This window comes from Aulonocara stuartgranti (assembly GCF_965226115.1).
Source record: "Aulonocara stuartgranti genome assembly, chromosome: 3".
Taxonomy (NCBI): Eukaryota; Metazoa; Chordata; class Actinopteri; order Cichliformes; family Cichlidae; genus Aulonocara; species Aulonocara stuartgranti.
Window position 1 is genome coordinate 49,148,071 of NC_138941.1, and position 27,069 is coordinate 49,175,139.

The 27,069-nt window shown below is 41.5% G+C and overlaps 2 protein-coding genes and 1 long non-coding RNA gene across 6 annotated transcripts in view; 2 read left to right on the forward strand and 1 right to left on the reverse strand.

Moving 5' to 3' along the window:
• Window positions 1-18,252, forward strand: part of col4a6 (collagen, type IV, alpha 6) — a 144,902-nt gene extending 126,650 nt beyond the window's left edge. For all 3 annotated transcript variants that reach the window (XM_082528136.1, XM_082528138.1, XM_082528137.1), the window contains 23 exons: window positions 1,102-1,173; window positions 1,696-1,803; window positions 3,204-3,422; window positions 3,575-3,733; window positions 6,584-6,754; window positions 7,513-7,656; window positions 8,194-8,316; window positions 8,914-9,095; window positions 9,175-9,238; window positions 9,866-9,940; window positions 10,379-10,486; window positions 10,594-10,704; window positions 10,836-10,907; window positions 11,286-11,405; window positions 11,496-11,612; window positions 11,809-11,970; window positions 12,093-12,191; window positions 12,308-12,460; window positions 14,620-14,736; window positions 14,818-15,009; window positions 15,110-15,281; window positions 15,375-15,489; window positions 15,635-18,252. In XM_082528136.1, the coding sequence (XP_082384262.1) occupies window positions 1,102-1,173; window positions 1,696-1,803; window positions 3,204-3,422; window positions 3,575-3,733; window positions 6,584-6,754; window positions 7,513-7,656; window positions 8,194-8,316; window positions 8,914-9,095; window positions 9,175-9,238; window positions 9,866-9,940; window positions 10,379-10,486; window positions 10,594-10,704; window positions 10,836-10,907; window positions 11,286-11,405; window positions 11,496-11,612; window positions 11,809-11,970; window positions 12,093-12,191; window positions 12,308-12,460; window positions 14,620-14,736; window positions 14,818-15,009; window positions 15,110-15,281; window positions 15,375-15,489; window positions 15,635-15,895 (3,116 nt within the window). In that variant the 3' untranslated portion in view covers window positions 15,896-18,252. The remainder of the gene's footprint in view (window positions 1-1,101; window positions 1,174-1,695; window positions 1,804-3,203; window positions 3,423-3,574; window positions 3,734-6,583; window positions 6,755-7,512; window positions 7,657-8,193; window positions 8,317-8,913; window positions 9,096-9,174; window positions 9,239-9,865; window positions 9,941-10,378; window positions 10,487-10,593; window positions 10,705-10,835; window positions 10,908-11,285; window positions 11,406-11,495; window positions 11,613-11,808; window positions 11,971-12,092; window positions 12,192-12,307; window positions 12,461-14,619; window positions 14,737-14,817; window positions 15,010-15,109; window positions 15,282-15,374; window positions 15,490-15,634) is intronic.
• Window positions 3,630-22,562, reverse strand: LOC309703377. 2 transcript variants are annotated; one of them, XR_014275882.1, is made up of 5 exons: window positions 22,118-22,562; window positions 20,891-20,986; window positions 9,952-10,134; window positions 3,880-4,384; window positions 3,630-3,717 (listed from the first exon to the last, which is right to left on the reverse strand). It is a non-coding gene; the product is annotated as an uncharacterized lncRNA (long non-coding RNA). The 2 variants fall into 2 exon arrangements; XR_014275883.1 differs by lacking the exon at window positions 22,118-22,562 and having other exon boundaries at window positions 20,891-21,204.
• Window positions 19,158-26,842, forward strand: ankrd46b (ankyrin repeat domain 46b). Its single transcript, XM_082528156.1, has 4 exons — window positions 19,158-19,282; window positions 23,353-23,695; window positions 25,461-25,619; window positions 25,944-26,842. The coding sequence occupies exons 2-4, from the start codon at window positions 23,385-23,387 to the stop codon at window positions 26,158-26,160; spliced, it is 687 nt and encodes a 228-aa protein (XP_082384282.1). The 5' UTR covers window positions 19,158-19,282; window positions 23,353-23,384; the 3' UTR covers window positions 26,161-26,842.
• Window positions 26,843-27,069: the final 227 nt, after the last annotated feature.

Genomic DNA, 27,069 nt, shown 5'->3' on the forward strand with positions numbered 1-27,069 from the left:
CATAAAAAGAAAGAATGATTCTGATTGCTTGGGGTTATAGTTAAGCTTAGGTTTGGCACAGATGATGACTTAGATCTCAGAGGGTTAATGATGTGATAGCCTGGATGTAAGCCATTCATTAGCTTTGGGTTGCCAGGTTCTGCATTTTCCTAAATAGCCCATGTTTATCCTTTTTATCATTCTGCCCTTGTAATATTAGTAGACCCTTGGTAAACACCTAAGAAACTCCAGTGTTTCTGCAGCTCTGTCAAAAAGCATTGTGTCAAAGATATTTTTCACAGTCTGGGAGCCCAGACTATTGTTTGAGGTCTTATTACAGCTTATAAATGTTTCATAAGGGAAGTCTTTTCAGAAAAAGCCCCAGCCTCCTTTAATCATGGGAAACATAGTGCACTCTGGAAACTACTGGCTAACTGTCAATCATTTGTTCATGACGAGGCCGATGGAAGCTTCTCGCTCCCTGCATCTTCAGGGTTTCCACTCAGGCCCAGTCAGTCAATGATTGACTGTCGAGCTTCAGGGCTGTTTATACGCGCTCGGCTTCCAATCAAAGCTGCTGAAATCTTGCGCATGTTTTCAAGCCAAACCTCTGCTAAATGCTTTTAATTAATGAATGAAATGAAACACAAAACCTGCACTGGATTTCTAATTCCCATTATCTTCTTAATATAAAGAATTTGCTTCTAACTCCCTGCACAAAAAGTCTCTGTTGGCGTGAGTGGAGGCGATAGACAATCAGCACCTCAACAAAACATTCACTGAATATAATTATCCAACATTTTACTGTGTCACTGTGTTTATCTTGCAGTTATTTATAATAATACATTATCACATATGTCTACCATGGTGTTAAAGTTGATGTTTCACTATACTGAAGTCTTTGTTTGTATTTAACATGTGATTTTGACCTGTGCTACATTGCGCTACTTCAACTCTTTGCCCTGATTTGATTAGTTGAAAAGAATACACAACTCTAAAACTGTGTATATATATAAATAGGTATACATTTGTAGATGTGCTATTATGTGTCCAAGTGTTCACTCTAAATGTGTATTCAAGTGCTTGAGGTCTGAATGCTAACCTGTGTATGACTGCTACCAGGACAAACTCTGGCTTGCGTATTTACGGGTGAGGCAGGAGACCCAGGCGATTCCGGTTTCCTTGGACAACCAGGTACGATTTAACAGATGTCTTATGGTGATTTTACAGCCTTAAAGCCTTAAACTCTATGATGATCACAGTTAGGCACAAACACACACACATACACCTTTACACCATATGTTCTCTGATTGGCTGCCTATCCCTCTCTATGACATCACGGATCCAAGAATAAATTGTAGTAGTTTAATTTTACACAAGATGACCTCAACATTTCAAACGTTGCCCATGTTTAATGCACCAATCTACCAATGGAACAACAGGAAATGGAGAAAAGCATAATAGGTCCTCTTTGCATGCACTTTCACATTGTTCATTTGTAGATACAGGTGCAAATTGCATGATTTTACTTTGTGGCTCTAGGTTTTGTAGTTGATCTATTAAGATTCTCAATCAGTGTTTACAGAAATAAGATGAATATGTTCATTAATAATTTTATGAAACAACTTTGTCTGTATTACTGCTTGTAATGTTGTTGTGACTATTGCTTACAAACTGGGGAAACAAATCATCAGAATGATTGTGCCTCTTTGCCAGGTCTTAAAGGTAAACCAGGGCTGCAAGGGCCCTCTGGACGTCCAGGGTTTGATGGCCCCAAAGGAGAAAGAGGAGACCCCGGCACCGGAGGCGTGCGTGGACCTGAAGGTAAAATTGCGTGGTGGGGTTTCTCTGTACCAGACTGCAATAAGACATAACATGCAAAAGTCAAATAATTACAAATGAAACTCAAAGTTTTTTTTATTGTAATGTGAATTGAATTGTGTAATTAATTTAATTATCCTCTAATCTCTGATTTAGGCCTTCTTATAATGCAATTACATGGCAGGGATAGCTGGTGTGTTTATGAATTGGACCCAAAAGCAGACACAAGATACAAAAGAAATAGAAGAACGAGGCAAAGACATGAAACTGAATGCGAACATGCAAAAATGTAACTGTGAAATAATCAAAACATGAAAATGAGTATGAGCATGAACATGAACCCGGACAGTTGGAAACTTTGACATGAAGACAACCAAACAGCCCGACACTCAACAGAGGAAGATGGGCGACTTAAACACACCGAAGGGTAATGATGGAAGTGGAAACAGCTGGGGAAACACAGCTGAAACAAATAAACATGACGCCACAGGGGAAGCAAAACTAAACACACTGAACATGGAAACAAGACTTACAAAATCAAGCAGGAAACATAATGGAGCATAGACACGACAGCACAAGGGTGACAATTAGAACATGGATCAGAAGGGAGAGACTAATGCACTGGCATAAATGAAAGTGAAAACACAGAGGACGAGACCGACTACACAGAGGACAGGAAACGACTCGTAAATCAGGAGACATTGATGGAACAAAAACTAGAATAAAACTCAACTAAACCCCAACTAAATAATAACACCAGAACTTAATATTATCTCAATCTTAACATAATAAAATCACAAATACAAAATAAACCCAAAACACCGGGTCACAGACCCAGCCCCTGACAGGTTTTTCTTTTGCTTCTAGTGCTGCATTTATGATTAGGCAGTTACTGGAGGCTGTGCCGTAAACAAAATGACATGTTTAAAACATGTCAATAAACATGGAGATCTTGAAATGTTCGCGTTGCAGGGGCCACGTCTACAACCATGCGCATGGGCAGGTGATGTCTTCAAAGCAACCTTGGTGTTTCAAGATGGCGTTAAAATGGCAAAAAGACAGTCAGTCTGCTATCACTTTGTGATTAAATAGGATCAAGTGGTAATTACATGCAATCTGTTTGTGATAGCAGACTGATTACCTGGGACAAATTGTCAAAAAATCTGTTCACATAAACTGCTTACATTCAGAGTGCACGCAGAACTTCATCTGAAATCAAAAATTCTGAATTTCCCCCACATTCAGTCTATCGATATTTAATCTTTAACCTTGATCTTTGGCGGTTTCCTGTCCTTAACCTTGGTTGGTTACAACTTCCTGTCACAGAGAGAGTGATAGAGAGGGTGCTTCCAACTTCACTATTGTGCATTTTAATGCGTTGCTCGGGATGTCATTCCCTGCAGGTTTCACTGGACCCAGAGGGGACCCTGGTATTCCAGGTATCCCAGGGCAGAGTTTTGATGGGCCCAGGGGTAAGGACGGTCTCCCAGGCCGTCCTGGAGCCAAGGGCCAGCCTGGAGAGGTGCTAGGAGCTACACCTGGATTTCCTGGTCAGAACGGTTTACCAGGAATTCCTGGAGACAAGGGCCAGCCAGGAACACCTGGAGGACCTGGAATGCCTGGTGGGTAGCAGGATTTAAGTCAGTTACTTATTTTAATAAAAACAAATAAAAACATAGTATTCGATGGGTGTCCTGAAATAACAAATGCCAGCTGACTTAGCATTTAAATGCTTCTGCAAGCAACACTTTGTAAACAAAGTCTGTTCTTGAAGGGTTTGATGGACGTCCTGGTGCTCCTGGTCGGAAAGGAGAACGCGGAGTTAACGGTTTTCCTGGTAATCCTGGCCTTCCTGGGCTTCCAGGTGACCCAGATGGTCGCATTCCTGGTCCACCTGGCCCTGATGGTAGTAAGGGTCTGAGAGGACCACCAGGTGAGAGAAAGAAATGATTTGGGGGTTTTGTTATATTTTTTGCACATTTTACACTCGAATTTGTACCTTTGAGAGATTCTTAGTGTGAATTATTGCAAAAGAAGGTGAAATATGACTTTGTTGTGATCTCTACTGAAATCCTTCACCTCTCATCCCTGCACCAGCTCTGGTTCATTCCTCTTTTGTTCACATCGTTCTTTCACAGTCTCCATCATCACAGTTGCCCGTTTGAATCGTGTTGTTTATCAAACACTGCATCACCCACGAGAATGTCTTCTCCCTCTTTGTTTTTGTATTGTTGTATTTTTCCATGTCTCTGTTCTTCCTCCTTGTCACTTTCATCTTTTTTCCCAACACCACCACCACCATCATCATCTCCATCCATCCTCTCATCCCTCCATCCTTTTTTTGTTGGTGTTGGGTCACTCGTTATAGGCTGCCCAGGTGAGACACTCTTTCCCTCGTCCCATTGTCCATCTCTCCTCCCTCCCAGCCGCGCCACCCTTGGCTTGCATTTCCTCCATCCTCTTGCTGTTGGTGTATTAGAACAAACACTTGAACTGCTGCCTTCATTTCTCATCTGCGCTGCACACAAATGTCCATCTCCACAGTGCAGTCGTGGAGTCTCGTATGGGGTGTAACACCACGTCTCTGGAAAAAAAAGATGGTAAAGGAAAGTAATTAATATGAAGGTGAATGAATACAGAGGCAAAGTAAAACATTAACGCCTATATTATTTATTATTTTCAAATTATTTTTGATTAATTGAATGGCATATTAATTTATTTATGTAATTTTTTTTTTGTTCTTTATTTATTTTTGTCTTTTGGGAGGGGGTGGAGCAGCTTACCTCCTCCAAATATAGTGTTACCTCATTATCTAAGAGACGATGACTTTTGCCTATGTTTGATGAGGTGCTTCATCATAATCGTGCCATTTGACTGTGTTTGCATCAATAACTATTTTAAAGTACATAAAACTATGATGCTAGAGGAAATGACATCATCACACCCCACAGAAAGACTGAACCAGATGGATATTTTGTAACAGTTCTGTAAACAAAGCATTTCCGCAGGAAATGTGAAAACCACTGTTTGCTGTTCTTACTTGCAGAAACGACTAACCTCATTGTGAACTAAGTGTTTCTGTCTAATCAGTTCCAGATGTGTTTGATGAATTAACTGTAACAGGTTTGTGTGAAAATTGAAGATTTGGGGGCAAATGCTGTTTAACTCAAAGCTAGAAGCTTTTTATTTTACACTCTTGAAGGGACTTCTTATTTTCAGTGCATCCTTGCATTGATCAAAAAGTGATAAGCTGCAACTTTGCAGCACAGATGTGCTGAAAATGGGTTCATTTTTTAAGAATGTAAACAGTAGCAGTTAGTGTGCTTTAGATGGCTTAACCTTGCTAGTCTGGAATTGCACTCAGAAACAGTATGATTACCAATCGGCTGGTTCTCCTGTAATGTGAGTATCAAAATTAGCCACACTGAGCTTTCATGTCTCTGCAACAAAATCTGCAATCTGGGTGCAATTACAGACCAATCGCAGCAATGAAGTATTGTAAAGAAATGTGTGATGGCATTGTTGTTGCTGTTTGCAAGGCTGCTTTAATATGTGTGTTAAAAGATAGAAAAACTAGCTTAAAACCTGATAGTTGGAGGTAAGTGTATTCCTCATACAAAAGATAATAATACATATTATTATATTATGATACAGTTATGGTCAAAAAGAAAGATTAGCCTCTTAAATTCTAAGGTTGTACCTATAAGAACATAATAAAGATAGTCTGGTCCTTAGCAGGTCTTAAAATTAGGCAAACACAGCCTCAGATGAACTACAAAACATGTTGCATTGTGTATTTAATAAACAAAAACAAAAGCAAAAAGAAGAAGCATTGCGTAAAAAGTGTAGGAGCGGTCCTACCAGCAAATTCGCCTTCAATCAGTCCTGCAATGCTCAGTGAAAATGTGCAAGAGGTACGTCTCAGACTCTACAGGGCTCAGTTGTCATGTTAAATGTTAAAGGTCATTAGCAGAGATGGGCAGTAATGCGTTAAAAGTGATGTAATCCGATTACTTTTTCAAGTAGAGAGAAAAGTCAGGGATTACTACTACAAAAAAGTAATTAGATTACTGTTACTTTACCGTACGCTCAATGTGTTACTGCGTTACTAAGTAACGAAAAAAAAGGCAGCAGACTAATTACACGGAGGATAACGAGATGATGGGAAACAGAGGGAAACACAGCTGGAACTAATCAGACATAACAGACAGGGAGGAAGCAAAACTGACAGGACAACAGACTATCAAAATAAAACAGGAAACATGAGACACACACACTAAAGCATGGACTAACTGAACACAGGGAACCAAGGCAGCGAGAGACACGACTGGGAAACAGATGAATAAACATGGAGACAGAACTTAGCATGCATGATGGAGCATCGACACAGGGGAGACATGGAAACAGAACCAATGACTTAAATGCTCTGTTCAGCTGTGCATAAATTAATTTCTGTAAACCTTCATGAACTGAAGTAACGCTGTCAAGAATACTGAGCCAAGATTATTAGAAAATGATGTGACTGATAAAATCATGCAGAACATTATCAAGTTATTGTTGCTAAAGGTGATGCTAACTACTATTGACTTTTGGACTACATTATGAAATGTGTTGTTGTTCATTTGAGGTTGTATTTGTGTAATTTTAAAATCTGGTAAGCACCCGAAGACTGCATGCTTTTCCAGATAATTAGCCAGCAGCCCTTTTTCCATGTGTCTGTATGAATGTCAGATTGTTGTCAGTGTTTTGTTTTTCTCACTGTCTCTCCTTCCATTATTGACAGGTTTCCCTGGTCGGAAAGGAGAAAGAGGAGAACCAGGTTTCCCAGGGCCTGCTGGGATGAAAGGAACTCCCGGACGACCTGGTGCTACTGGGTTACCAGGAACAAGGGGACGCCCCGGTTTACCAGGACCAGGGACTATAGATGGAATTCCAGGAACGCCAGGAAGAAAGGGTCTGCAGAAGTAGTTTTTTTGTTTTTTTCCAAGGCCACATTTGTCATTTTTAGTGGTGTCGTGTTAGATGTTGATCATGACTTTACTGACTATGATGATGGACAGAGTGATCCTACTGGTTGACTCCCACATTATAAAGGCATGGTTGGGGAATTCATATCACCATTGTACGAACATCAGTAATACGGTCAGTGCTGCAATGTACTGATCATGGTGTGGTGGTGAACAAGATTACTTTTTTAAGATTGTTCAGGGAGTTTTTAAGACAGCCTGATAACAATGAATTACAAATTCTGGTCAAACAATTCCAAGATATCTCACAGTGTTAGTAGAAGCCCAGATAATTAGGTTAGACAATATGTTTGCATGATTTTTAGGGCCAAGTTCAATGACCTCAGTTTCATCAGAATTTAGAGGTCATCAAGTCTGTATGTCTGTAAGACATTCCTGCCGTTTAACGCACACTTTTGCAGGTTTGTGTCGTCAGGCTTCGAGGATAGATAAACCTGAGTGCCATCTGAATAACAAAGAAAATGTGTGCTGTACCCTTGAATGATGCTGCCTAAGGGAAGCACGACCTCTCAGTTCATTTTAATTCTTATTAGCGCAATAGAGCCAACCAATGACGGGCAAACGTTTCACTTTTTTTCTCTGCTTCATATGTTTCAGTTACCTGTCCAGTATTACTGACATTGTCACTGCCATTCTGCTTTGTTACAGATATCATAATAGTGACTAACTACGCTAATTTCCACAGGTGACAGAGGCATCCAAGGAATGATGGGCTTCCCTGGATTTGCAGGACCTCCTGGCAGTTCAGGATTTCCCGGAGTGAAAGGACAGCCTGGAGTGCCTGGAGCAAATGGACGCCCTGGGTCACCTGGATTCTTTGGAACTAAAGGTAAAATATCCCCCACAGGAATAAGTGTACTGATCCTGGGCCAATAAAAGAATGAATTAGCAATGCTGATGCTACTCCTTGAGGTTATCATGAGGCAAACTGTGTGACATGGCTAAGCATGGCTACAATTCCCCCACTGTTTGTTTTGTTCCCGCCTAATACTTGGCTCTGTCACAACAGCATCTAAAGGGCACTTTCTGCAAACAATCTCACATGAACAAGTTAGACTTTTAATGGCATCCCAGATATTTAGTTTTGTACATTTGAATTCCATTTGTCCTAAGGCATTCCCATTGGTTGGTAGGTTTCTGCAGGGCTCACACCATTAGATGCTCATCCTAAATTTTGGGCACCATGAGAAGTTTTTCAAAGACTGTGTTTGGTTGAACCACCACAACAACCGTCTCTCATGATGGGGACCCCTGTTTTGGAACCACGTCATCAACATTTTGGTTATCTTTCAGGGCCAAGAATTTATCAATCAAGTTGCATGAACTTTGGCTTTGCACCAACATTCCTCTGTTTTTACTTTGGCAGGTGACAGAGGATTACCTGGTCCACCCGGATTTCCTGGTAGACCTTTTTCAGCTGAGCTTGTAGAGAAAGGAGACATCGGAGACCCTGGAATAACCGGCCTTTCTGGCTTTACTGGACCCAGAGGTAACATGGTGCTTTGTTTCTTTCAGAACGTCACCGGATAATCTGAAGGGCATAAATTAACTGCACACTTTATTAGGATCTTCTGGTGAATTTTAAATCGTTTAGAGAAGAGATTCATATTTGTTACATATTTTGTAAAATAAGAAATTTTTTCATAGATGAGGACTTCAACACTGAATTGGTGGATGAAGCTGAGAGGACCAACACAATAAAGAGGGCCGGGGCAGTGACTCAGATTAGTGGAAATACTGCCTCGCAGACAGAGAGCATCTACGGTTGCCTGTGTTGGGATACCTCTCAGCTTAACAAACAAACAAAATATCTGTACTGTGCTCTTAAAGAAGGGGGAAATTATCAGTAAACCCCTAAAACAGCATTTTGTTACATGCTGAAAACATGCTGTAAAGTTTAGCACTTTGATACGGGAGTCTCCAGATACTGACCTTCAGAGCCAGCCCCAAGTTCCCACTAGAGGAACTGCAGCTGTTCGCACTTCTGCAAAATGTAGGCTCTCTAATGAAGAATTTAACTGCTTTTTGCTGCTGTGAACATCCATCACCTTGTGTTACAAACTCTGATCTTTCTCTGGGTTAACAGGTGACAAGGGTCAGCCAGGAGCTCCAGGTCGTCCAGGACGACCTGGAGCTCCTGGTTTCCCTGATCTGAGTAAAGGGCTGCCGGGAGAACCTGGCCTTTCTGGGGAAACAGGACTTCCAGGCTTCTCTGGACAAAAAGGAGAATCTGGAATTATGGGATTCCCCGGCACTGTGGGACCAAAAGTAAGAAAAGATGCATATACATGTAGCAAATTTTGCCAGGCAGAGATTAAAATTCGGATGTTTGTTTGTTTGTTTTTAGGGCAATAATGGCTTTCCAGGTTTATCTGGAAGGCCTGGAGAAGTTGGTCGGCCTGGTGCCAAAGGTAAGAGTACATATTAGTGCTGTTGGATATAACGATATGCATCGGATGATGATATGAGAACATCTGTATTACACTATCATTTGTTTCGTTGTGTCCCAAAATAAACTGTTTACGGCAATATTGTAGTGGCTATATTAATTTCTAATAGTTCTCACGTTCTCTTCTATTTAAAAAAAACGCACTATGCATGGGCAAGCGACTGTTTTCTTGCATTGTTGTTTGCAGCATGTGGCTCCGCCATCCGCTTGTTTATTTTCCACATAAAAGTGTCACAATAAAGCTGAAGATCCTGTTCCAACTTTTCAAAATAAACTGACGCGATGATAATATACAGTATTCTCAAACGTCAAATTTTGGAGTATGCATTAATGAAAATACCTAAAATAAGGTACACGACACCCAGCTTCACGCAAGTGGCCCGAGATTCACAGAATTTACAGAAAATGTTACATTTTTGTGATTTATATCGTTGTCGGGACGATAAATGTGTTATATCAGGATATGAGATTTTGTTCATATCGCACAGCACTAGTACATATGAAGTCTACCATCAGTGATAAACATCTTCTTTACATCTGTTCATAATCAAATCAAACATCCATTGACTTAAATGCTTTTTTCTCTTAGGACTACCTGGAGAAACTTTTGGTTATCCTGGAGCACCAGGACTTAAAGGCCGACAAGGAGATTCAGGGATCCCAGGTAAGACTCACCTTACTCGGTTACGGTGAAACTTTATTTGTCATGGCCATTGATCAGCAACCACTGATCAATGGCCATGAGTACCATTCACAGAGAGTTGGGGAACGGCTGCAATCACAGCATTGTAGGATGGTGAAAGATGTACCCTTAGGCCCCCTCCTCGATTCAGAGATGGTCTTTCCCTTTTCACATCTCTGTAAATAAAGAAAAGCATTCAGCATCACATCACTTGTAGTCTTGTTGTTGTCATATTTTATAAACTTGTTGACATGGATCAGAATTTACATTTCCTTTATGTTTTATTTTTAGTAAAATAAATATATTTAGTGCAGGTGAAGAAATTCTTAGTACTGTGGGACAAGCTTTTTGGGAGATCAGAGTTGGTCTCCAATCTCTGATTTCTTCAGAAGTTTTATAACATTTTAAATATGTCGACAGGCGACCAAGGGAAAGTTGGTGAACCTGGCAATAATGGATTTTCAGGAAATCCAGGTTTCCTCGGACAGAAGGGGATTCCTGGTGAACAGGGACGGTATGGAATAATGGGTGAGTAACTCCTAAGAAAACAAAGTCCTGTTGCAGTAATTCCTTCATGACGTCGTAGAGATTTGTATTTACAGAAAGTGTTGAGATGTCGTTTTTCTTCTCTGCAGGCTCTCCTGGTTTCCCTGGACCAAAAGGTCAGCCTGGATTGCCAGGAATAGGAAGGGGGCCTGATGGGCTTCCTGGTCGGCCTGGATTCCTTGGAAATCGTGGGTTTAAAGGTGAAAGGAAAAAAGAAAATCCACTACATTCATACACTAATCTTACAATGATTTTTCCAAATGAGGTTAAAAAAATGGTCTTTCCAGTGTTTTTAATGTTTTGTTTGTTTGTTTTATTTTTGTTATTTTAGGTTTTCCCGGACCACCTGGTTTGGATGGCCTTAATGGCCTAGCAGGACCTAAAGGCCTGCCTGGAAACCCAGGCAAGAATCACATTTCACGCACCAGCTGATTCTATATTTCTTGCTTTATTTCACAGCTCACTACTCACTCAGTACTCAGTAAACCAAAATGAGATGTACAATAAGCCAGATAATCCAAAGCTAAAGCTAATCTTAGCATGATCCAGTAAGAATAGATGAATGTATCAAGTAGTTAAGGCTCGATAACTGAGGAAAGATGAGCAGTTTTGCATTTTGGCCCTTTGTGTGTCTGCAGAAAAGTTCATTATTCAAAGCTGTGAGGCATACTGCTTTGGCAAAGCTCAACCTTTTCGCCCTCTTCATCAGGGTCAACATACGTCTGATTGTTTTAGGCTTGCAAAGATGAAAGATTTAACAACTTTATGTTTTTTAATCTAGGTGCAATTCTGGGAGGTAGCCCTGGCCTTTCTGGTAGTCCAGGGTTGAAGGGAGAAAGAGGTGTTTCCCAACCCGGTGTTCCAGGGTATCCCGGCCAAAAAGGACAAAGAGGAGAACCAGGTGAAATAGACTTCAATGAAATCAAAAATGTGCAGATTCAATGTGCAATAATATATATAGCAATAGATTTTTTTACTTTCTGTATATCAGGTCCTTTTGGATTGAAAGGGAGCCCGGGTATCCCTGGACCTCCTGGACCCAGATCAATAGAAAGCTTTCCTGGACCTACAGGAGATGCAGGTCTCCCTGGACTGGATGGACAGTATGGTAAATACATTTCCTTAATCAACTTGGATGATTTTGTTTTCCATTCTCTTCTTTTTTCACATTTTTTTATTTTTTCCCTTTATATTCTCCTATACTTTTCTATGCTTAGTTTTTCTTTCTTTTCCCTTTAACGTTAATTTATTCAACCTTCCTTGAATTGAATTTCTCTCTTCCTCTCCTTTTTTCTTTCTTACAGGTGTCCAAGGTCCTCCAGGTATTCCCGGCCCACCTGGTCCAGGCACAGCTCAGGGAGACAGAGGTGACCCTGGTCTGCCAGGCTTCCCAGGGAACCCTGGTACAAAGGGTGAACCAGGATTACCTGGAGGTCCTGCATTCCCTGGCAGACCTGGTTTAAAAGGTGGAGTATGGCTAAAATACATGGCATGAACTAAAAATGCTGCTTCTTCTTTTCTATGTTTGCTCCTATATGTTTTCAATTAAAAAAAAGATAAACTGAAACATTATGTATTTGCCCTTCAGGACAAAAGGGTGATGGTGGTTTTGCTGGAATTCCTGGTGTCCAGGGTTTTAGAGGTGACTCTGGTTTTCCTGGAAGCAAAGGAACGGCAGGAATTAGAGGTAGGACAGCATAAGTCTTTAGTTTCCCCCACTCTTTTTCCCACAATTTCTTCTTAATTTTCTTCTACCCTTTATCTTTCCTCCATCCCTCTTTTTCTCCACCCTTTCCCTTCCAGGGTTTCCAGGTCCAAAAGGTTTGCCTGGAGTCATATTTCCAGCTTCACTGCCAAATGGGCCATATCCACAAGGTGATCCAGGTTTTCCTGGTGAAAGAGGAAGCCCTGGTAACCCTGGAGAGCCTGGTCAGTCTGGTTTTCCTGGGCGTAAAGGTGAGTTGAAGACACAAACAAAGTGTAAATTTATTAATTATATCCATCCATCTTTGCATGCATGCATCCATCTATCTGCATCCACTTAACCTGAACAGAGTTACGGGGGCACCATTATAACAGAGACATCCAGACTTCCTTCTCCTCAGTCATTTCTTCCAGCTCTTTTGGGTGGGTCCATCGAGGTTTTCCCAAGCCAGCCAACATACGTAATCTCTCCAGCATGTCCTCAATCTGCCTCAGGGCCCTCACTGAGAACACCTCACCTACGAAGCACCTGGGACGGACCTTAGTCAGATGCCTGAACTACCTCAACTGGCTTCTTTCAATGTCAAGGAGTAGTAAGGGACTTCTCCAAGTCTCTTCCAAGTGGCTGAGCTCCTCATCCTGTCTCTAAGGCTGAACCCAACAACTCTTGAGAGAAAGCTCATTTCCACCTCTCGTATCTGCGATCTGATTCTTTCAGTCACTACCCAGAGCTCTTGACCAGGCCTTATTCATGAGTAAGAGTAGGAATGTAGATTGACCAGTAAATCAGCTCTCTCTTTATCATGATGGACCAATGCAGCATTCACATCACTGCAGATGCAGCCTGAATCCATCTGTCAGCCACCTGCTCCTCTCTCCCCTCACTTGTGAACAAGACCCAGAGATATAAGAGGGAAGTTACTTGTCCCCTACCCCAAAGAGGCACTCTACGCTTTTCCAACTGAGGACCATGGCCTTGAACTTTGAGGTGTTAATTCTCATCTCTCCATGTCTCCTTTTGCCATAAACTGCCCCAGGTGGGATTTGAAGGGGACCCGGGGCTCTGCCGAATGTTTCCAGCACACCCTCGCTGTCTGTTTGTGTGTGCCTGTCCTGTCTAAAATTCCAACCTGCCACCTGGTCCAGCTCGTTCTAACGACAGCTCTACTCCTCTCTTCACCCGAGTCTCCAGAACATACAGCGGCATATCTGACATATCTGATTATGCAATTACAAAGTTGATCATTGACCTTCGGCCCAGGAAGTCCCAGTGCCAGGTCCACTAATGGACTCCCATATATTCGAAGATGGCACTCAGTAAGGGTAAGCTGTCGTTAGAGCAGATGTCCAATGACAGAACACCTTTCGGGTTCAGACAAACTGTTTCTCCCAGTCACACTATACCCAAGGTCACACTGTCATTGTCCCCCAGAAGGACAATGAAGTCACAAAGTGGGGTATTTTTCCACACCCCACTCAGGGAACCCAAGAAGGCTGTGTACTCTGAACTATTATTTGACACATAAGCGCAAACGACAGTCAGGTCCCCGACCCTGTCGTCCTTTAGAGAAAACTCCCAATGTGCATGTACCCAGCCAAGGGATTGCAAGTATACTCAACAGCTCTCACCAAGGGCAGCTGCAGAGTGGAGCAAAGTACAACAACTCTGCATGAAACTGTTTATGAACCCAACCTGTGCATTGAGGCAAGTTCCACTATATCAAGCCGGTATCTCTTGGCCTTAAGCACTAGCTCAGGCTAGTGACATTTCATGTACCCAAAGTCAGTTTTAGCAACTCGGGATCAGACCACCAACCACAGACTTTCAACCACTGCCTAATCCACTCTGCATCAGACTCCTCCTGCAAGTAATGTGTCCACAGGAAGGGTGGCCTCATGGGCTAAACCCTGACCACCATTCACTTGCTGACAATGTTCTCCTCTAGGCTTGGCTCAAGTATGGGGCCTTTTTAGCTCCAGCCCAGCCAAGGAACAATGATCCAAATGGTTTGCGTGATTCAAACTTAGTTTACCCTTTTCACCCAGAATAAGTTGCTTTGGGAGAACATACCAGAGGTTAATTGCCACCAACAACATAGCTTCTACGACACACAAATCCCTCCATCACAATAAGATAGCATTGGAGGAGCGTTATCCTTCATATCCTGCAGGAAACAGGAGCTGTTTGTTCAGCTTAGGGTAAGCTAGTTTGCTTCCATTCAAATGCAAACAAAGTGAAAGAAGGCAAATGTTTTTAACATAGAGTTTTAAAATCTACTTTCCCCCAACATCAGTATAAATAATATGCAGCTAATCTGGCATGTTTTAATGTACAGAGAGAGAAAAAACAATAATAAAGTGAGAAGATGAAAAATGAATGATAAGCAGTGTAAAATATTCTCCTGCTGCAGGTACTGTGGGGAACCCTGGTCCATCGGGTAGACTGGGCAGGACTGGAGTTCCTGGTTTTCAAGGACCTCTTGGGGATCCCGGACCTCCTGGTTTCCCTGGATCCCCAGGAGCACAAGGTCAGGATTTTTGTTTATCTTCGACTTTTTAATAGCTTATCACTTCTAGCATGTTCTTATTCTTTCCCCCATCTTCTTCAGGGTTTCCTGGTACAATTGGCCCTCGCGGCATTCCCGGCAGCGTCGGCCGCAGCCACAGCATCGGCTACACTCTGGTTAAGCACAGCCAGAGCTCCCAGGTTCCCATGTGTCCTCAAGGCATGGCCAAACTGTGGGAGGGCTACAGTCTGCTGTATGTAGAGGGACAGGAGAAGGCACACAACCAAGACCTCGGTATGAAAACACTGTCAGGCTCTTATGAACCATAAATACTAGTTATAGCAGTCTTTGTGTGGCACAATTAAAGGTTTAAAACCTCCCTTTGTCTCTTCAGGTCAGCCGGGGTCGTGTCTCCCCAGGTTCAACACGATCCCCTTCCTCTACTGCTCGCCCAGCGAGATTTGCTACTACGCTAGCCGCAATGATAAATCCTACTGGCTCTCCACAACCGCATCCATACCCATGATGCCCGTGGAAAAGGAGGAGATAAGACCTTACATCAGCAGGTATTGTACACTGTGTTACTTTAGTCAAGCTGCCTGTCATATACATGTGCATACAATTAATGAAGCTTTCATCTGATTATATGAATAACACAGGTGTTCAGTATGTGAGGCTCCATCTCAGGCAGTGGCGGTCCACAGTCAGGATATGACAATCCCCAACTGTCCTATCGGCTGGAGGAGTCTCTGGATAGGATACTCCTTCCTAATGGTACGTAGTTAATGGCAGCTTCTACCAAACAGATTTAGACCAGCAATTAGATGAAGAGGTTATTTCTCCCCATGGTTCTGCATACTGCCAAATTGTCTTCAGAGATGTCATATTTAAAAAAAATGTCCTTTCATTTCTGACACAGCACACAGCAGCTGGTGCAGAGGGCGGCGGTCAGTCCTTGGTGTCTCCTGGTTCCTGTCTGGAGGACTTCCGGGCGACTCCGTTCATCGAGTGCAACGGCGCCAGGGGCACCTGCCACTACTTTGCCAATAAATACAGCTTCTGGCTGACAACCGTGGATCCAGAAAATGAGTTTACCTTCTCGCCAGCCAAGGAGACGCTGAAGGGAGGCCAGGAGCGCTCCAGAGTCAGCCGCTGCCAAGTGTGCAGCAAGATCTTGTAGTAGGCAAAGGTGAAAGATGGAGGAGTGAGGCGGGGAAACATCAGGAGGGGATTCACTAACATTTCAAGAATTTATGATGGAGGATGAGATGGATTTAAAAAAGAACACGTGACTGACTGAATGGACCTTTCTCCTGTGCTGTGATGGTTTCAGAATCGAGTCGAGCAACATCGGCCCCATTTTGAGAGTTTTTTAATCCCCTGTAGGAATGAACGGCTTTTAAAAAAAGAAGAAGAAGCTGGAGGTAGGAGGAGGAAAGAGAAGAGTCCCAGTGTGAGCGATCTTCTCAAGATTATCACTGATAATGGTGCTATTGTTTATGTATGTGTTTATTACGTGTCAGCTTTCTTGTGACAGATGTCAGCGAGAATCATTCTCGGCTACCTCGGAGAGTGCCCCCACCCCCATTTAGCAAACAACTGCCCCGCACACACGTTAAGCACCCAATTTAAAGGTTATCAGCTCAGGAAGTTGGTCGTTATTGGTTCTTGTCGCTCCCATAGATACTGACAGCAGGCAGAAAGTCTCTACACCAACTCTGACGTCTGACTGTCATATCTCTGGGACAGACAAGCCTACAAATGCTTTTCAATGGGCTGATCACGTTCGAAGTGGGTACATAAGAGCTTAATGTGAGATGAGAGTAAAATTACAGATTGCTGGTTGATTTTAAGGTTTTAAAGCGAGTTTGCATTATCTTATTGGGCTGATCTGAGCAAAGCAGATATAAAGCTTCACTGAAATCCCATCTTTGGGAAGATGAAACCTGTTTTCTTCATAAACTTTTTATTCTACGGCAGTTTAGCATCACGAAGGTGCCCACTGTAAACACACTGGGGATTTTTTCATGTGTTGCATCAATACCTGCAGTATATTTGATGTCGGCCACTTCATTATTGGTTTGAAAATCAACTTGCCAAGACATGTGACTTGCTTGAGGTAAAAATGGCGTTGAAGCTATCCTTTGTTTTTAAGTTTTTGTGATATTTGGATTATTTTTTGGTGCCTTACAATCGGACGTGTGAATTAAAGGAGTTTTAGCTTCATGTAAAGATTAAAAAAATCTGTGGAAAACTATAACTCATTAGCAAATTATTTTTTGCATAAACAAAAAAAGACTAGAAGTATTTTTTTTATTGGACTCCAACAAAAAAACATAAACAAAGCAAGTTTCATTTCTTTAAGTGCTGGTTTTCATATAGAAGGTGAGAAGCATCATCTGTTTGGGGAACAGAAGGAACTTAGAAACAATCTAAAGTATTCCTAAACATGTCAAAGTCCCAGCGTAAGCTTCACGTAAGCCTGTGTACATTTCACAGTGGGACTCTCAGGTTGCTGCTACGTTACCGTTAGTATGACTTTAAAGGTCAAGTCAGATTTTTCTGTGCAACAGCTGAAATGACAATAGAGAGCTGTTGTTATTGCACTGATGTGGACACAGATGGTTCAGAACATCAAAGGGGCATACATATCTCCACCTCCACTCTCACAGGTTTTCTCTATGCTGCGACCAAACAAGTATTTCTTTTGATTATATCACACTTTTTAAGGCTGCCATTCGCTTGCATTTTGCAAAAAGACACAAAACACACGCTCTCTGATAGATGAATTATTGCTGTACATAGTGCTTACTGTATTTTTCAGCAAATCATGTTAGCGCAAAGGTCTATGATGTTGTTACTCGGTTCTTTTCTTTTGTTTTTGTGTCCTCGGACAGGTAAGAAGGTGGCAAAAGGACAATTCTGTGCCTTTAAATATAGATTTTGCAAAAACAAATATAAAAACACACAAAAAATTAGAAATTGTATCTGTTTTTGCATTAAATTTGGTTTTCCTCTGAGTCAAACAGGTTCATCTGTGCTTGGACAGTGGAAGCTACAGCATGACTTGTAACCACTACGACCTCTAGCACGTCTCTCTCTGCTGGTAGCCCTGACTTTAACGCTGTGCCACATAGTACATTTGTGTCTGTATTGTTTTTTTTGTAATCTAGATTTGTAATTATTGAGTCGTGACACTAGCCCCTGGTTTTATTTACTGAGAAGTGAGGGAATGGGAAGGTAATGATGTGTACATTAAATTTTATGGAAAGGAAAACATGCCTGTGTTTTTATATGGGAGATATATTCACCGCTGATGATTTAGGATGCTAACAGCACACTTTATTGCCAGTTTGGACTTCACCGCTCGTTCAGAGCCAAATGGAGAAACATGCTTTAAGATCCCTGAGTGACAGAAAAGAAATGCAGTTTTCCTCAAAGAGGATCCATAACAAATCAAAAGTGGCAACGTAACATGTCTGTTCCTGTAACGTGTGTTTCTGTGCTCACACACTTTGAAATAAAGTCTCAAAACTACTTAACAAATGCATGTTTTTTGTTTTTAGCTCAACATGAGGAAGTGAAGTGAATTTAAATATAAAATCTGTAAAACCAAATGTTGCTGCCAGTGGTACTGGTTCATTTCACAAAGTGGATGTAATAGAGAAATAGAAGATACAGCCAGACGGTTGAAACATGAGCACATTTGGGTGTTCTGATAGGACAACGACTCCAAACACACATCAAAACTGTTTTTAGAATAGATAAAGCAGGCTGACATTTACAGAAGGGATAGGCCTTTCCAATGGCTCCATGGTCCATCTCAGAAAACCAACAACCTTTAATTAACTCTGCCATGCTGCCAAGAATAGTGGTCAGTCCAGCTGGAAGTATGCGCTTGTTTATTGCTACCAAAAGCATCTTAGCAAAGGACATTAACCCAAAGCTTAGTGGAGGAATATACTTTTGACCATGTGTGGATTAGAGAAAATCCAAATTAAAATTAAACTTGTGCATCTGAATACCTTTTTTTTAGTCATTACAGATGTGTGCTTTAATCAATCACTACACCCTGGAAAGAAAACAGTTCAAAGAATTTATTAAAAGGCCAAAGTTACCATGCCATGTGACCATGATGATGTAAGATGCGCGAAAGTGATTAAATAAAAATAATTAAGAACAACTATTACAAAAAGGAAAAGGCCAAAACAATATCAGAAATGAAAATTGCAGAAGAGATAGATCACAAATTCTGTTTCTGCCTCTTAGTTTTTATTCACATTAATAATTTTTATATGTTTCTATTTAAAATTGGAATAATAAAAGATAGATAGATAGATAGATAGATAGATAGATAGATAGATAGATAGATAGATAGATAGATAGATAGATAGATAGATAGATAGATAGATAGAACCTTCGCTCCAGTCCAGTAGGTGGCGGTAGTTCACCTTTTCAAAAGAAGAAGAAGAAGCGGAACTCGTAGCACAACAACAACATTGTTAGCAGCATTAGCTCGCAAAAAAGCGAGGAGACTTTTTTCTTCTTATTTGGGTCCCATTAACAGGTGAGTGTAATAACCGAGGGCCGTCAGAGAGTGTGAATGTGCAGTCTGTTGCCCTGTGTGCTTGTACGGTCGGAGAATCGCACATTTGTGAGCCGTTTCAGCTATGTGCACAACGTTAGCTCTCAGGCTAACGCTAGCTCCTAACGTTTTATTTAGTGGTTGTGTGCAAAAGTCACTGCATGCAAAGAGTTCTCGTACAGGATGAAGATTAAGGTGTGATGATGAGGATGCAGTGCTGTTGGATTTGTCCTCCCAGGTGAAATAGTTAGTCGACAGCCAGAAAAAATGACTACACATTCATGAAAGCTGATTTCTCGAGAGCTTTTTGTATTCTGCTCGTTGTATCCTGTTAATTACAACGTATACTCGGATACAGGCGTCATTGATACTTGTGGTAACGAGCGGTGTGCACGGATGGGTCCAGATACTCAGAAGGTTAGACGTCAAGATGTTTTGTGTGTCAGGTTTCTTTACTAAAACTCATATTTCTTGAACCCCAGAGGCCTAGAGATACACGCAAGATTTACCACGGTTACACCAGTTGTCTTTTTTTAAGATCTGAGGAGGTTTATTGCATACTGACTTGTCTCGTTATTAAGGGTTCAACCTTCAAATGGTTGGTGACCTCCACAGTCAACATATCCCAGTTCAACAAGCATCTTTGGGATGTGGTCGAGCGACAGATTCTCATTATGAATGTGCAGCTGACAAATCTGGACTGACACTCAAAGCCATTATACAACACGCCTCATTCATACAAGCACTTGCTCTATGCTTTGAAATGCTTTCTATCTAACATTCATACACATTCATACTCAAATGGATGCATCGAAGAACAGCTTGGTATCTTGCCCAAGGATACACGCAGACTGGCCAACCTTCCAGTCAGTAGATGATCTAGTCTACCGCCTGAGCAACAGCCACCCCATACAGTGTGATGGGGTTAGGGGTGCTGATCATGCAAATGTGGACCAGAATGGTTCCAGCATCTTGTTAAATCTGTGCCTTTTCTAAGCAGCATTTGTATTTTTCTATTCTTTAACTTACTGCTCTGACTGAGGTCGAGCCCGTTGTCCAAACAATTGTGTTTGACCTGGGCTAAAAGTCAATGTTTGAATCAACTGTTATTACTGTTGACAGAGGCCAAGTGGAGATAATCTTGCATAAGAGCACAAAGGAATTTGTGCTTTGATGGCAGAGTGATAAAGTCACAGCTGTGCAGTCACAGCAAACATCAGGTATAAATAAACAGTGCTGAGTAACAATAAGTGACCATAGGTGTGTGAAGTTGAAATAGTGTGTGTGAGGTCAGGCAGAGTAGAGCCAGTGTGACTCATTCAGGAGGTTGGATTTAAAAAAGAAAAGCAAACACCCACAGTGGTGGGGACCATGATTTGATCTGTTAATACCTGGTTAAAGCATGTGTCTGTAGCTGTAATGCTTAAAAGTATAAAAGGTAAATTAAAAAGTTGGAAGTGAACAGCAACAAGATCCACTGTTTGATTTCTCACCGATTTTTAGCTGCCATCAGAACTACTTTAACTCTACTTAACATAGAGTCAGCAAGGTGTTAAAAATGTTCAGTTGGTGAGCCAGTGGGAGTTGTACCCTCAGGAGTTGCATCCAATCTGGTCTTCTGCTGCTGTAGCCCATCTGCTTCAAAGGATGATGCTCTTTTGTCTGCCTGTCAAGAATTAGTCGACTCTGCTCATTCAAAAAGGAAAAAAAAGAAGGTAGTCCACTCCATGTTTTGGGAATAACTTGTCCATTCCAGTCTAGTTAATTGGACGAATAATACTCAACTTCGGGTTTTCAGTTAATCCATGAAGGGTGAACAAGCAAAGAAGTCAGAAGTAGAGCAGGGCGATATGGCCAAAAATATTTATCACGATATACATTTAAAAGTTTGCGATAACGATATAACTGACGATATAATTGACACTAGACAAAATACTTTACAACTCCACAACTTTATTAGTGCAAAAAACCCCATCAATGTATTTTCACTTAAACAAGCAGCTGTTTTTTATGTGCATTAAAGTTATATAAAAATTTTACAGTGCAAATGCAAATTCCTTGCTGACAGTTTAACCAAAAGGCATTTCCAGTGGAAATTGGCCGACATATCCTCAGCATAACCATGTATAATATCCACAAAACTTAAAAAAGGTTATACACACACAATACAGTAATATTATGTTGAAGCACAGTACGTATCACTCCGCGAGGCTCCTGCCTACGATAGCCGTAATGCTCCGACAATCCATCAAGCTGTGGGGGTTCGTAGCTTAGCAAAGTCGCACTAAAACATTTGACAGATTTTCGAGGGCCGTGTACATAAAATCGTTTCGAGGTCAGTAAACACAACCAGAGTTCATACATAAGGCACACAGGATTATAAGGGGCACTGTCGATTTTCAGAAAAATCAAAGGATTTATTTTAAGTGTGCCGTATTTTCCAAAAAACACGGTAATAACGACGGCCCGCTAGCATACTCTACCAAAAATAGTGCTTTGTTGTGTGTCTGACGGACGAAAGCTAAACCAGTTCCACACCAGTGAAGTTGCATTTTTACAAACCAATTCTGGTTCATCTGTTTCATTCAACGATCCGCTTTCGCTCTTCTCATTCTGCGTCGCCGCCATGTGCGTATGTAAACAAACTCACTGCGCATTTTACCCATATTCTATGGCGATATTTCATTTTCTTATCGTTGCCCAAAATTACACCAGTATTACCGTGAATGGTATGATACAGCCCAGCCCTAGTCAGAAGTTCAACAACAGAAACGATGCAAAGCCAAGTCAACTAGATCATCTAGCTAGTGTACTTACGGTGCTGGAGCAGTGTTGATCGGTCCAACGTGAGATTCACTACATGTGGACTTAGTATGACCTGAGGTCCCAAAATCACCACTTCTTGCTGCTACTTTTTCCAGCCCCCCAGAAAACACACAGTGCCTGGTAGACCCCATGAGAAAGGCTTTAATCTGCACTCCTACTGCGCCAAGTCAGAGTGATCTTACTGGCTGACTGTACAAATGAAAACACACAGAAATTCATTACAAAAACCACATTCAAAATAACTAATCTTGCACTCGCAGCAAGGTGTACCTAACGAAGTGGCCAGTGAGTGTAAATAGTTGTTAGACACAGACTTTGACTTGAAATTTAAATAAGTACCCCATAAATACTGCTGGTGTTATACTCCTTGACTTCAATATATCTTAATTTATTTGAATAATTTTTTTTTTTTAAAAAGAGGAAAATACACAAATTTGTAATTTTGGACGACACTGTTGTTGCTGTTTTCTTTTCTTTTTTTAAACTTCCAGTAAAAACTATGCAGAATAAAACCTTTCATAATTAAAGAAAAAAAAGAAAAAACTTATGAGCTATGTGATTCTTTGCCACTAGGTGGCAGTACTCGCTGTCTGAAAGTGAGAGAGGGGAAAGAGCTAATGTAAGAAAGGAGAAATGAGAAATCACTCAGCAAGTCTCGAGTGCAGGTTTCAGAGATGGTGAAGAGAAAGCAGGAGAGGAGGATTCATCAAAAAGTGTGGTGAAAGATGCAAACAAAGAAAACAGGGAGTTTAAATGTGTTTGATAAATGTGCTTAAGAGTTGGCAGATGGACTCAACCTCATTGATCCCTGACGCTTAATTTCAAAAGGCCAGCCGAGTAATCAGGTTCACTTTAAATAACTGTCATGCCAGTTAGACGAGAGAAAGATGAGGTGCAGTGACTTTAACTCTCAGATGAGGCAAGAAGAAAAAAGATGATTTGGATTGTGATGGAAATCCGAGGAGAGGGAGCAGTATTTCCAGTCTGAAACTTGACTTATTTTCTTTAAAAAAGCAGAGAAATCAGAGAAAGTGAGGAAACAAGTTTAAGAACTGAGCCTCTTTCGACACTTGCTGCTCAATTTATACCACCCTTCTTTCTAACAGGGGAGACAGATGCAGGCAGGTGGAGTGGGGTGGGAGTGCTTCCAGAGGGAGCTCAGCATGCATCTTAGTTCAGCATTTAGAAAACATTTCCACATTTTGCCTCTTTGTTCACCGTCTCAGGTACGCTGGAATTTTCGGACACCCACTCGAACATGTCCTATGTCTTCATCAACGACTCGTCGCAGACCAGCGTGCCTCTGCTGCAGTCGTGCATCGATGGAGACCTACCCTTCGCCAAGAGGCTGCTAGAGACCGGATGCGACCCCAACATCCGTGACAACCGGGGCCGCACCGGCCTCCACCTAGCCGCCGCCAGAGGGAACGTGGAAATATGCCGCCTCTTGCACAAGTTTGGGGCCGATCTGCTGGCGACGGATTATCAGGGGAATACGGCGCTGCACCTGTGCGGCCACGTGGATACAATACAGTTCCTGGTGTCCAACGGGCTGAAGATCGACATCTGGTAAGAATTCAGAGTTCAGGTGATGACAGTGAGCTGTTTCCACCCTGAGCAACTTAATGTTCTCTCATTTTAACTCCACTTTTAATTTCATGTATATCAACTATTCAGAATCATGTAGTCATGCATGATTCATGTTGATATGGTAGAAGCTAAAAGCCATGTGGTGTACTGAGACTGTTTGGGTTGTAATACCCTCTCTAAACAACTTAAATCTGCCCTTTAGAGATTTCTGAATGAATGAAAATAGCACTAAACTCAAATTAAACTGCAATGAGCAAAGCTGCTCTAGAGATGATCTGAATCCACAAAGAACTGACAACAGAAAAGAAGCAAAAAGAAACAAATTTAAAATTGAGCAGACAGCAGTACTCTGAATCTTCAGTCGGAGGTTTGTGTTAATTCTGTCAGAGTATTCATTTAATGTTATTTGGGTTGTTTTTTCTTTGTAACTGCTTATTGAGCATCTTAAATATATAAAGTTAGTTGGGGAATTTGAATCAAAGTATCGTAAATGTCATGAATGAAAGAAATATAACTAAAAGATAAGTCTTTTCTATGTAACTGCTGCTAAAATCCCACTGGTGGAATTCACCTTTCACCTCTCAGCAGAGCAAATCGAATGACTTCCTGTCTCCTCGGGGGGAGTGCACTGTTGCTCCCCTCAGAGGAGACGAGAGGAGTATTTGGTTCTGTTTGTTTGCAGTTTTCAAACTATTGTGTTCAAATCGTGTGATGGTAAACACCAATAAGAGTTCGAGCTGATTTCATTTTGAGGGAAAATCGGGTCAAGGTTGCACCAGATGTGAAAATTGTTAAAACCTTTAGATCACGCACATTTTTCTTTTGTATGGATCGTCTTCAACCTTCACAACCATTTACTATCATCTTGGGCACCATGAGTAGCATTTCACCTTTACCAACTTTTGGGTTATCAAGTAAGTTGTGAACAAACTAAAGCTGAATATCTGATGTTTCTCTGGGAGACTTTAAAGCTCTGATAAATAATCCTGTAACTGAAGAGTGCAATAAACCAGACTTTGTGTTTTTGCTGGTACTGTGATATCGCTCCCCAGCAGACACAAAAATGATCACGTGAGCATGAACACAACAGGAAGTCTCTGAACTCTTCATGCATGTAAATCTAAACCAGTGTCTGAAAGTGTCAGACATAGTACACATTTTGCTGTGTGTGTTCAAATGCTTACAAGATGAATGGATACGGATAAGCTAACAGATCTCAGTCACCCCATGGCAAACACAAGAGATGACCTCATGCTGCTGCTGTACTGATTACCCTCTTTTTAGACTGTTAGACTTGTCTGAAAGATGCCCCTGATGAAGCTGCTGAAATATGACACAAATACTTAGATACGTTCTGGTTTTTCAGGGAATATTTGGGAGTTGTGAAATTGTTTTAATTCACTAAATGAGGTCATCACTTACTGCTATGAGTTGATGTTACGTAAATCACCCATACCCGCGACAAAGCCAGTACCAAGGCCACCTGACTCATTGTTTGCTGGGATTACTAAAAAGGATTCAGTGCTTTCAGTTTTCAGCTGAACTTAACTAAAACATTAGCTTTTAATTCTACTGTGCAGACTAATCATATTGTTTTTATCTGCAGGCTACATGTGTGACTGTAGTTATGTATGCACAGTTGTGGAACAGCATATTCACATCATGGAGGTTTCCTGGTTCAAGTTAATACAAAACTCGTGTGTTGGATAAAAGAAATAATAGATTTCTTTTGTTCTTACTGCAGTAACCACAACGGATCGACTCCTCTGGTGCTGGCGAAGAGACGCGGAGTCAACAAGGATGCTATTCGTCTGCTGGAGGGGCTGGAGGAGCAGGAGGTGAAAGGCTTCAACAGAGGAGCCCACTCCAAACTGGAGACCATGCAGATGGCTGACAGTGAGAGGTGAGCAGAGCTGGAAGGAGAGAGGGTGGAGAGCCAATCGGGACAGATCATGCAGCCAAAGCATGATCTGTCCTGATTGGCTCTCTCCTGCAAAGCAGGTAGAGTTTCAAGCAAGACTTCACACAGCTTTAAGAGCAATAATACTGACCCAGAGAACTGTTCTGTGCCTGCTTTAAATTAGACTTAAAATGAGATTCTGGAAGGGTCTATCTTCATTTTAGCTCCTACACTGATTGTGGGTTTTCTTAGCTTTACCACAGAAAAAAGGAACAAGAACAGAGTTACATGTGAGCGATAACAAACTTCTGTGTGTGTGTGTCTCAGTGCGATGGAGAGCCACTCCTTACTGAACCCGAACCTGCAGAGCACCGAGGGCGTCCTGTCCAGCTTCAGGACCACCTGGCAGGAGTTTGTGGAGGACCTGGGCTTTTGGAGGGTCCTGCTGCTGCTGGTGGTCATCGCCCTCCTCTCCCTGGGCATTGCCTACTACGTCAGTGGGGTCCTGCCTTTCTCCACCAGCCAGCTGGAGCTGGTGCACTGAGTAAAGGCTGGGAAGAAGGGTGCGGAAGAGGCAGTAAAATAAATGAATGAAGGTCTGCGTTCAGCTTTGTGTATAGAACAAAAACCCAGAGTTTTGTTTCTTTGTTGCCCACATTTGATCCTTTTTTATTGTGGTCTTAACAACATCATATGATACTGTTAGTAAAGCGACGCAATTTAAAAAATATTATAAATATTTTTAGGTGATTAACGAGAGAGGACGGTGACTCAGAGACTTCATGTGTGGCCTAACACCTCGACTCATTGATAGACTCATTTCCTCTTCCTCACACTTGTCATGTCATCTCTGTTTGCTCTGTTACAAGCTGTATATTGCTGATGTTTTGTATCTTTTCATTGTTTTCTCTCACTTGTTATTTATTCAAATGTCTTTGGTGTGAATTTTTCCCTCGCTGTCTTTCTTTCACACAAATACCTGCAGCCTTTCTGGCTGGAAACAGTTTTGTCAGGATAACAGAGCCGACTGCAGAGAAACACCTGGGCTGAGTTTAGATGAAGCTTCAGGTTTAACTGGGATTATGGCAGCAGATTAATGCTTCTTACTTTGTTGTATATTCATTTTATCTTAATGTGCTTTTGTTAAAGGTTTTCAGTGTTTATTCCATCAAACATTTGAAGTCATTTAATGTGCAAAATGAATAAAATCATGACTGTAATCTGCATCAGGTTAGAGCGTCACTTTGTTACCAACTCAAAACTTTATTGGCACACAGCAGCTAACCTGAGCTTTTTACAAAGCGCAAAGAAAACAGGAAAGACTGCAAATCTGTAGAAACAGGCAGGATTAGTACTCGCTGTAAATGAATATACATACAGAACCTGCTCTCACCAATGGGGGGAAAACCTTCAGCTGTTACTGATCTTTGATGATTCAGCATTTTAATGATCT

Excerpts from the sequence above, each read along its gene's own strand:
- ankrd46b (XM_082528156.1), top strand. The coding sequence starts at position 23,385 with ATGTCCTATGTCTTCATCAACGACTCGTCGCAGACCAGCGTGCCTCTG. Across the intron at positions 23,696-25,460 it reads GGGCTGAAGATCGACATCTG|TAACCACAACGGATCGACTC; the intron begins GTAAGAATTCAG and ends TTCTTACTGCAG. Across the intron at positions 25,620-25,943 it reads CAGATGGCTGACAGTGAGAG|TGCGATGGAGAGCCACTCCT; the intron begins GTGAGCAGAGCT and ends TGTGTGTCTCAG.